The 12,140-nt window shown below is 31.9% G+C and overlaps 1 protein-coding gene across 1 annotated transcript in view; it reads left to right on the top strand.

Moving 5' to 3' along the window:
• Positions 1–12,140, top strand: part of LOC139503270 (uncharacterized) — a 101,804-nt gene that overhangs the window by 37,634 nt on the left and 52,030 nt on the right. Inside the window, exons 11-13 of the mRNA XM_071293030.1 lie at positions 337–465; positions 6,455–6,850; positions 9,224–9,369. Of these exons, the coding sequence (XP_071149131.1) occupies positions 337–465; positions 6,455–6,850; positions 9,224–9,369 (671 nt within the window). The remainder of the gene's footprint in view (positions 1–336; positions 466–6,454; positions 6,851–9,223; positions 9,370–12,140) is intronic.

Genomic DNA, 12,140 nt, shown 5'->3' with positions numbered 1-12,140 from the left:
TGTTGAAGAATTGCAAATGTAGAAAAAAAAATTAGTTTATTCGGATTGTAAAACTTAAATTGTCTGAATATATTGATTGAATTGCATCATTTGTGAACAATTTGTGTGTTCTGTGACTGAAAATTGTGTGATTAGAACATAACAACTGACGTTATGCTTCCTGGCCTTTCATACTTTGGAGACTTTATATCGATCTAATAAAAAAAAAACACAAAATTAGAACTTATTGGACACAAAAAAGTATTACCTGCCAGTAGAGTAAACATAACGCATTGATAACTGTTTTTTAAAAACAGCATCACATGCTACTCTTCTTAAATTGGTATTACATTTAAGGTGACACAACAGACGAAACAAATGGTAAAGAAAAGGCAGATAACTCACTCAGCAAAAGTCAGTCTCAGAGTCGACAGAGTGGGACGCTTTCTCGAGAAACCTCAGTGTATCCAATAACAACAGGAGAAGGTAATCTCAATACTTTCATCGATTATTTAACGCACAGTCTACTTAAAAAAACATGCAACGGGAGGTCATTATGTTTGATTGAAACTATGTGGGCTTTGTAGAATGTTCTATTACATATTTTTTCTATTGTGTTTTTTTTTTATTTATTATTATCATTCTTAAGCTTGGACGTTCAAAACGCCTTCGTAATGATATTATTTCTAACATTAAATTCTCAATTCAACTTCAATATAAATGTTATAAAATTAGGGAGACGGATTAATAAAAAAATTTCCAAACTTGTTTCCGAATCCCATATTTGAACTTTATGTATCATTGTTATATCTATCTTGTTATTTGTCATTAATACATACTATTTAAAATGACATAAATGTAAATCGGAGTCAAACACATCACCACATTAGAATTTCGAACTTACAAACTCAGTGTTGATAAGCAAGTGATACAGTTAAGAACTTCAAAGACCATTCAGTCTCCGAAAAACCTAAAATAAAATATGGACCAATTCGATACTATAACTGAATGAATGCAATAATACATTATGCAATAAAAGTCATATATATAATCTTAATTAAACCGTAAAATGAAACAAGAACACAACGAAACAAACTGGATTTGCAACATATACTGAGCTAAAAAAGTTTAGCAACATTTTTTTTTTTTTTTTGTGGATTTTTTTTTTATCTAAACATCATTGAAATTAGTTTCACCTGTTATTTAAAACAGTCGTACGGTTTTCGCTGCAGTTTGATTGGCGCCATTTCAGCTTTGCACGTGTAATTAATGTTTTAACTTCTGTACCTGTACTTTAAAAACGATATTAAAAATCTTTTTTCACTAACGTTCAGAAACACACCATTGGTAAGAAAAACACATAAACCTTTGGAAAAAATTGCGTGGGGCGTCGCCCCGAAAATGACCGTCAGAAAGCTCTTGGAATGGTTGATGCTGAAATGAGCGTTGCTGACATCTTGGCCCGATTTAATGTGCATAAGGTAACAGTTTAGAGACTAACAAACAGATATCGACAAATTGCAACTGCACACGATAGGTCGATATCTCGTAGACCAAAAAAAAACTATCGTCAGGGGAGGAGCGCTACCTTCGCTTTACGTCAACACGTGACAAGTTTTTTTCCGGTCACAAAAGTAGTGCATGACTAAGGGCAGCTGCTAGTGTGACTGCCAATCCTTCATTGGTGGACTCAGGGCATGGCTGAGAAATTGATTTTGAATAACACTATACTCATTTCCGCATTTTGACCTGCTCGCGCTCCATACAAAGAAAATCCTAATGAATGTGAGTGATGAACATTCATGTTACTTCTGACATGTCATAACTTCATTTTGTTAGTATCAAAATTATATGTTGTTATGATTTTGTAATATATAAAAATTCACATTTTTGTTGCTTAACTTTTGTGGCTCAGTATATATTTCTCTAATTTATACGTTTTTTCACATTTCTTGCCCCTTGTGAGAAAAATAGTTCTTCTCACCAGTGAAAAATTTGTTCTTGGCAAATGATTGGCTGCAATTTAACTGTGACGTTCAATTTTCTTGGCTTCTTCTGGATTTTCCTATTGTGACGTCATGAAAAAAGGCGACCATGTCTGATGACGTCACATTAAAAGTAAAACTTTCTTCATATCTTTGAAAAGGAAGATTAAAATCGTAAGAGAAACAGATTCCACCACTATAACTCCTGTATTACGACATTTCTCCCCTTCAACAGTTACATTTAAATTATTTAAAAAGCTCGGAAAAAATGGCCGCATCCGTGTTCATCCTCAACTTTTATATATGTTATGTATTATCATCAAATACAACTAACATTTGAATATTATGAATGAACACGAAAGCGGCCACTTTCATTTAAGATGGTAACCATCTAAAATTTAATTAAAATGCTAAAACTGTGACGATTTTAGTGATTAAGCATGACTTAATGATGCTAGTACCCGATATACGTGCATTGAAACAGCCTATATTCATGCAGAAGAAGCATTCCACTTTGCAATAAATAGCTCAAAGATTACATTTTCACAATTTTTTAAAACTGCTATATTTTTGGGCCAAAAAGGGGTTTTACTGAACCATGCTCCTTTATTCCTTTGGCATATCATGTAGTATATTTTGTTAAAGGTGAACAATAGGGTAAAACATGTTATAATCCTGGTATCTTTGATAACTATATACACAGAGGAAAAAATTATCAGTGTTATTGAGTTTCTTATCGAAAACATATATCTGTTGAATTTGTAGTTAGACTTTTTCAACAAATTGTCGACATTCATATGGGAACAAAATGCGCGTCTCTCCTTGCCGACCTCTTCTTATTTTCATATGAATTGGAGTTCGTGCAGACTCTTGTCAAAAACAAGAAGATCAAGGAAGCCAGATTATTTAATTTCACTTTCAGAGATATTGATGATGTTCTTTCCGTTAACAATCCCAACTTTTCTGATTGGGTTTTATTAATATGTATCCCTCAGAACTAAAAATTAAAGAAACAACAGACGGCTTCCTCCGCCTCATATTTAGACTTATACCTCGAATTTGTCATACACAGTCATCTCAGTACAAGAATCAATGACAAATGAGACGATTTTTATTTTGAAATTATCAATTTCTCCCACCTTAGTAGCAATATACCAACTTCACAGACTTTATAAAAAGTCACCAGTGTCTTTCCAGAAAATTGATGAACCAGATGTTTGTCAAAGAACGTCTCGTCCTTTTACTAAAATCGGAAGGTTCCAAGACCTTATTGATAAATATTCCGTATCAACTTCACAAATAATAAATTATGGTCTTGATGTATAGATTCTGCGTATTGACGTTGTTTATCATCTTAACAACGTGTTATATTGTTCTTGCATTTGTCTTTGTTTTATTATTAATTTTACTTTTACTGTTTGGTCTGTTTTCTGTGATATCTATTTGACGTGGCTCGGTACTTATACATCCCATCAATGTGTTTGTATCTTTCTTTTTTGCTGAGGTGTTTTCTATGTGCGACCTTTTGCGTTTCTTTGGTTCATATGACGTGACTCTGTACTTTTGAAAATCCCGCCAATGTATTATTGTTCTATTAATATAATAAATTAATTTTACTCGCGTAGGTATTTTAACCATAAGTGGATTCTTAAAAATTTAAAAAAACTTCTGGATAATTTTCCATCTCAATCTGTTTCTGAAATAAGTTGTAACTTACGATTGCCTTTTTAACCATGTACACCCTATGTGAAATTATATTATTTTTTTTTTATAATTAGCGGGAAAATTAATCTTTATTTCTTCCTATGTGACGTTTACTTTTTATGACGTCAAACAGACACAGTAATGCATGTGTTTTTTTAAATATGATAGATGCTTTTTGTGCTTTTTTGTTAAATATTTGTTTGTTTTGAGATTGTGATACAGTGATGATTTTCGTTGTAAGTATAATGGAAATTTGATGCGACTGTCATACAAGAGAAAGGTTAAGTGCTTAAAAATCAGGTTAAATCCACCATTCTCTACATTTGAAAATGCCTTTACCAAGTCTGACAGTTGTCGTCCAATCGTTTTATTATTTTTATTATCTGATTTTGCCATTTGATTCGGAACTTTTCGTTTTGAATTGGCAATCATACCACATCTATTTTTTATATAGTTTTTGAAGAAAAATCAATGGAGTACAATTAAAGATTTGATGATTTTAAGACAAATTTAAGATTTGTTTTCGCTAATTTAATGAGTATTCTTTACGAATAAAATTGAGAAAGGAAATGGTGAATATGTCAAAGCGACAACCACCCGACCATAGAGCAAACAACAGCCGAAGGCAACCAATGGGTCTTCAATGTAGCGAGAATTCCCGCACCCGTAGGTGTCCTTCAGCTGGCCCCTAAAATATGCATAATAGTACAGTGATAATGGACGTCATACTAAACTCCGAATTATACACAAGAAACTAAAATTTAAAATCATACAAGACTAACAAAGGCCAGAGGCTCCTGACTTGGGACAGGCGCAAAATTGCGGCGGGGTTAAACATGTTTATGAGATCTCAACCCTCCCCCTATACCTCTAGCCAATGTAGAAAAGTAAAAGAATAACAATACGCACATTAAAATTCAGTTCAAGAGAAGTCCGAGTCTGATGTCAAAAGATGTAACAAAAGAAAATAAATAAAATGACAATAATACATAAATAACAACAGACTACTAGCAGTTAACTGACATGCCAGCTCCAGACCTCAATTAAACTGATTGAAAGATTATGTCTTCATCATATGAATATCAGGTACAATCCCTCCCGTTAGGGGTTTAGTATCATACTATCATAAAATATATGAGAAGAACATAACCCGTGTCATGCCAACAACTGTTTTTTTAGAAATAAATGTGTTTAGTTCCGATGCAAAGACCCTATCAGTGAATCAATGTTAAATCCAAAATATGCAATCTTTAATGACCTGACAACAGTATCGTAACTATATCCCCTTTTAATAAGTCTATTTAAAGGTTTTGTTAGTTTCTGAGGAGAATACTGACATTTTTGTGCTTTATAAAGAATATTTCCATAAAATTTTGGATGTGAAATACCTGAACGTATAAGATGTCTGCATGTTGAGTTATATTTACGAATTATTTCCTTATACCGGTGATAAAATTTAGTAAATGTTTTGACCAGTTTGTGATATCGAAAACCCTGGTGTAATAATTTTTCAGTAATACATAAATTTCTCTCGCTAAAATCTAATACATTGTTACATACACGAGCGAATCGTACAAGTTGAGATATATAAACACCATAAGATGGTGACAAGGGAACGTCACCATCTAAAAATGGATAATTAACAATAGGAAATGAAAAATCATCTCTCTTATCATAAATTTTTGTATTAAGCTTCCCGTTTATGATATAGATATCAAGATCGAGGAAAGGGCAGTGGTCATTGTTATCATTAGCTTTATTTAAAGTAAGTTCTACAGGATAAATTTCTTTAGTATACATACTGAAGTCGTCATTATTTAGAGCCAATATATCATCCAAATATCTAAAAGTATTGTTAAATTTTTGTATCAAATGTTGTTTTGATGGGTCTTTGCTAATTTTAGTCATAAATTGTAACTCATAACAATACAAAAACAGGTCCGCAATAAGTGGTGCACAGTTAGTCCCCATTGGAATTCCAATAACTTGACGATATACGGAATCTCCAAAGCGAACAAAAATGTTATCAAGTAAAAATTCAAGTGCATAAATAGTATCAAAGCATGTCCAATTGACATAGTTCTTTTGTTTATTGCTACTAAAAAATGATCTAAAAGAGTTTGAACATATGTACTCGCATTCCGACTTTTTAAATGCCCAGTTAATTAGGGATGTGAATTTTTTCTTAATAAGAATATGAGGCAAAGTGGTATATAGGGTAGAAAAATCAAAACTTTGAACAGATTCAAAATCACCAATATATGAATGTCCATCTATTGTGAAAGAATTCAATCGGTAGATTTTCAGATTTTTCGATTTTTAGTTTGAGATCAAAGAGCCAAAATTGTATGCAAATTATTATCAAAATCTGTGACATAGCCCATTTACTGTAACTTTACCTTAAAGAGCATTGAGGACATAAATTGCACAAAATTTCTACCAAAAAAGACTAAGATTATCTGTGCTTGGGATAAAAATACTTTTAGTATTTCAAATAATTCATACTTTTGCAAACAGTTTATTTATAAAAGTAACCATATAATTAACACCGAAGGGCTGACTACTAATCTGATGATACCCGCGGGGATAAAACACTGATCATTAAAATAGTGTTTTTGTTTTTTCTTATCTACATAGTGAAATACACTTTTATTGATCATAACGAACTTCATATTTCGAAAGATAATACTTTAATAATTGTAGATTTATAACATCTCAATGAGATCACTGTAGTAAAAATTAACGAGTATCGTTGTACAAAATGTAAAGTTCTTCCTCCTTTGTAGTTCAAGACGGAGGAAACAAATTTGACAATGACCGTCACGATACCATGGATACATCAAGCGAATACGAAAAGAAGGATTATAACATGCTCAACAAGACAGACGGACGTATGAAAGATATTAGAAATAAAGATCAGTCGGATATGCGTACAATAATTGACGAAAAAAAGATCACCAAAGGAAACATTAAAGAACCAGATTCTATAGAAGCAGTATTAGATAACGCAGGAAAAGCCACTGTTTCCAGGCACCAGTATGCAGATTGTATAATAATGGATTTTGCCGGTCATAGAGAATATTATTCTACACATCAAACATTTTTGACGAAAAATGCTATTTACTTAGTAGTGTTAAGTTTAAAAAAAGAAAATTTACTTTCAGAAACATATTCTGAAACAGGTTGGTAACTCTGTTTTGGTAATTTTCTAGGTTTTTCTTTCTCTAACTTTCGAAATCGTCGTTTTTTTTTAAATACATGTGGTATGTTTGCGAATTACCCAACTTTCTATCGAAAACCAAAAGAGGTCAATGCAAATAGTAACATAGATCATGTTTCTCTACTCTCGTATATTAAAACATTTTTGAACAGAGTATTACATTGTCTTCAAGTATATATAAGATATGAGCACTACTAACCAGAAAGAAAATACCAGCAACTATTGTATAAATACAAATGAATTGAAAGTATTAAAAAATAACTGTCAATGGTGTTTAGCAACATGTTGAAACTAATGGATTTAAACAAACATTAAATATTGTAAGGTAATGGATATTTAGGTGATGATTTTGGTAGACTTTGTATCTTTTGTAATCCACAAATGTATTGCGTTTAGGTTTTGAACATTTTATAGTATTAGCAATTATGGAAATGTAGAAAATACGAAACTATTGATCAGATGTAATTCACAAAACACAGGAGTCACTGTATTTATTTTTGATCTAAGGTATAAGGTGGATGTTTTGAAAAAATCACTTGCAACTGGGTGTTTTTGTTTTTGTTTATACATTTCCAGCCTGGGTTTTTTGGTGTTGGTAACAAAAAGAAAGGATTATAATTGTATTCACATTAAACAAAATTGAACAGTTCTTCCGCTATCACTGCAAACCTTTTATTTGACAAATTTAGAGAATCCCTCCTTCTACATATGCATGGCTTAGCGATCAAAGTTACTGTCCTGTTTCTTCCATTAGTACTGTATTTTTTGGCACACAGAATGGTTATATCCTCCTACCGTGACGATTAGCTATTAGAAGTCTTGTTCATTTTTACCAGCTTGTGAAATAAACCCTCAAATGATGGGTACATTCTCAATTTAATGATTATCTCTTTTATATGCTTTATGAGGGGTACAAATTTGCACATATTTATTTTGTTTACAGAAACTTTTCCCGAAAATAAATATTAAGTTCGTTTTTTTTATTACAATAGAATAAATTATACAATTCAAAATACATTTATGGATGATACAATGCCTCTCAATAATATGATGTCGTGTTAAGTATATACACTAAAGAAATTCTTCCTGCAGAACTGATTTTATATACAGTTTAACTGTATTCCTTAAGGAAAGAAAGAAATCTTTGTATTACTGAAAATTTACACCAGGGTTTCCGATATCACAAAATAGTCAATTCATTTTTATTGTATCATCTTGGACAACTTTTAAAACAAAACAACTAACAGACATATTACACGTTCATATATTTCACATCCAATCGTTCATGGTGATATTCTAAACAAAGCACATAATGTTGGCATTCACCTCAAAAGCTAACTAAACGTTTAAACAGTACTATTTAGCAGGATTATAGTTACGATGTTAACGTTGTCAGGTCATTAGAAATGGCATATGGTGGTATTGATATTGATTCACCTGTAGAGTCTTTGCCTCGGAAATAAACACAATAAATATAAAACCAGTTATTGGCATAATACGGCTTATTGTTTAAGCAATATATTTTATAATGGCGATACTAAACTCGTAAAGGTGGGGTTGTTGCTTGTTTTTCATATGAATATGAAATAATCTTTGGATCCGTTTAATTGAGGTCGGCAAGCAGTTTTATTGAAAACTGTTATCAGGGATTGAGTTTAACTCTGCGTATTGCTGTGTGTTTGTATAATCCATATTAGATACAATAGCTAGAGGTATATGGAATGGTTAAGATTTCACAAAATATGTTTAACCCCAACGCATGTTTGCTCCAGTTCCAGGTCAGGAGTCTCTGGCCTTTATTGGTCATTATTTCAAAAACCCCTTTCATCGTTTTCAAATAGTCTATTTATACAACCAATCTTTAAAAAAATAGATATAAGAAAAAGATAATCTTTCTATTGTACTTGGCACATAAATTTACCAAACAATTCAGAAGCCTTTTGAATAAAAAAAAAATCAAAACTTAAGAACCTGATAGTCTACACTACTTGTATGTACGTGCGATATTACAAATATTAGTAAAAGAGAAACAACGCGCCAAATGAACACTAAAGTGCTCATAATTTAACCTACACATATATTGTGTGTTTCTATTTGCTGGTTTATTTTTTCAAGAAAGACTATATAAAACTGATGAAAATCTAATTTTGTCACTCGGGATATGATTTAAAAATCTAACCAGTGTGTATATATAACTTTGAGAGTGGACATTACTATGACCTTGAATAAATCATTTAGTCTTTATCTTTATGATCTTCTAATAATGTTCTTATTTGACTGGTTAAATATGTGTTTGTCTTTATGCACATTATGGTTTTTATTTCATGTTTTTCAGAAAAAATGAGCTTTTGGATTGATAATATTCATTGTTATGCGTCCCAAAATCAACAAGCCGGCCAAAACACACAAGACACACAAGACGAAGGTCTCAATCCTCCAATAATGGTCGTTTGTACAGGAGACGAACCCGAAAAAGATCCAGTAAGTGAAACACTTATACACATTCTAACAACTAACACCTTTTATATGGTAATTTATATCTAAGATCACCTTGCGATCTATACCGAAGGAGGAGGTATATGTGATCTGTGTTTTGATGTATCTATAATAATGAATATATATTTTGCTTCTTGTTACACTTAAAATATGTATCTGAGTGATCCAAATAAAGTCTGTTAATGATAGACGTTAAACATTTAAATCTAGCCGTGTACGCAGTTAAACTTAGTTGAACATTTCTGTAAAAAAGTTGGATTCTTTATATCTAGGAAATCCTTTTTGTTTGTTTTATTAATACATTTTAAAATCATATAGTTTTACAATAATAAAAATGAATAGTTCAGAGATCAATTGAATGTCTTTCCACCCAAGGAAGACATATCTGAACATTGTTTACGATGTCAGTTTTGGTGTCAGATAATAGCCTCATTTATGCTGATTCCAAAAATACATGGCTTTCGAATATATTTGCTAAAAATAAATAGATAAGTAGATTCCTAAACAAAATGTCCATACCTCTTCGGTCAAAATTAATCAAAACATTCTCAGAATTAACGAGAAATTTAGAAAATAAAGAGTAGGTGCAGTAAGACCCCTTTCGGGCCCCAACATATAGCAGTTTTACAAAATTGTTCAAATATTAACTTTAATAACATTATCGGTACCAATTGTCCTGCACCAGATGCGCATTTCGACAATACATGTCTCTTCAGTGATGCTCGTGGCCAAAATATTTGATATCCAAAGCTTATATAAAAGATGAAGAGCTATAATCCAAAAGGTTCAAAAAGTATAGCCAAATCCGTCAAAGAAATCAGAGCTATTTATTGTTAAGTAGAATATTTCTGCTACATAAATATGTGCTGTTTTTGACAATACAATGCACATTTATCGGGTAATAGCATCATTCAGTGATGCTAAATTACTAAAATCCTCACAATTGTAGCAAGTAAGTTCGGTAAGTGCCATATTTGGCCCCAATTATAAAGTTCATGGTTACAAGACAATAATTGTTTTAAGTTGCCTTAAAGACATGTGAGAAAGTTAAACAGAGCTGTTTTTGTCGAAGTTTAATTCTAACACGTTCATTTTTACATCCCAAAAAGGTAAAGATAAGGGATTTTGGTGAAATTTGACAAAATCAGCTGGATTTCAGCCAAATAAATGACCAGAAAACATAGAGCGCAGGCGTCGACAAGCTTAATATTCAAATGAGACATGTTAAATGTCTTCACAAACATTATTTTAAAAGATCTTTGTTGTCGACATATGCGCTCTATATTTCCTGTCAAATAATCTGTGGAAATTTACCCATTTTCATTGATTTTTTCGTGAAAAATCAATATGAGTACGACTTGTGACGTCATAATGAAACGCAGAAACGTAAAATTTTTAACAGAATGGCTTATATCCTATTTAGTCTATTAATTAGCTATAATTTATCGTGATATTGGTCAATAAATCCGAATTTGAAATTTATGCTAAAAAAGGGGGCCATTTTAGGACCTTATCGAACATACTCCTTTTAGACAGTTCCGTCATAAATTGAAATGGCTGCATCTGTGTTCATCCTTTTTATTTAAATGTAAGTTGTATTTGATGATAATACATAACATATATAAAGATTGAGAATGAACACGGATGCGGCCACTTTCATTTTTGACAAAAAACATCTAAAAAGTGACATGTTGTGGCATATTTGATAGATGTTTCATACTTAAGCTTGATTTTGAGCATCTGAAATGACGAAATTAGTTCAAATCTTTCACATTAACTAATTAAATCGACTAAGAAGACACTTAATCAGATGAGCCTCAAATTTGGGGCCAAAATCTGCCCTTACCGGACCTACTCCTTTGTCGGTTTCATTTACGGTTGCGAAGTATAAGAAATAACAAGAAACATAGTGATGGGGAGATAACTCTACATAAATAATTATCTGTTTAGCGGTGTGAGTTAAATAAAAGTGTATAAACTGTTCGATATAATATACCAAATATCAAAGCGACATCTTGCGAAACAACCAAACAGTGAGGAAGAAATTAGCCTGGAAAAAAATATCGAGACCAAAAGCATTAGGTCTGTCCTCGAAAAAGTAGGAAGACCTAATAATTCATAATCAGATATTTAGTAATAAAGGAAAATATGTTCTAAAAAAATTTAAAATTCACATTGCCATTATTAATGTTGTTGATACCTACAAAACTTTTTTTCAAATTAGTTTGTGTTTGAATACTCAATATGAAACTGTTACACATATGATCATGGCGTTGTCAGTTTATTTTCCATTTAAGAGTTGACTAGGCATAGATGACCTTAGCCATATTTGGCACAACTTTTTGAAATTTTGGATAATCATTGCTCTTCAACTTTGAACATGTACTTGTTTGGCTTTATAACCATTTTGATATGAGCGTCACTGATGAGTATTATGTAGACGAAACGCGCGTCTGGCGTCCTAAATAATAATCTGGTTTCTTTGATAACTATTTACACCATTAGGTCGATGCCACTGCTGGTGAACGTTTCGTCCCCGAGGGTATCATCAGCCCTGTAATCTGGTACCTTTCATAGCTATTTACTTTTTGAGAGTTATCTTCCCAAACACTTTTTTTGTGGCAACTTATCCTTTGCAACTGTAAATGATTACGACATATCTATTTTACCAAATTGCTCATTACATGTACATCTACAGGAGTAGGATGACCGTTTGGACCAAAGTTAGCCGGAGACTCAATTTTTATTTTGGCTTT

Source organism: Mytilus edulis, chromosome 14 (genome assembly GCF_963676685.1).
Source record: "Mytilus edulis chromosome 14, xbMytEdul2.2, whole genome shotgun sequence".
Classification (NCBI taxonomy): Eukaryota; Metazoa; Mollusca; class Bivalvia; order Mytilida; family Mytilidae; genus Mytilus; species Mytilus edulis.
Note: the sequence above shows the minus strand (reverse complement) of the source record. Positions and strands in the feature narration are given on the sequence as shown.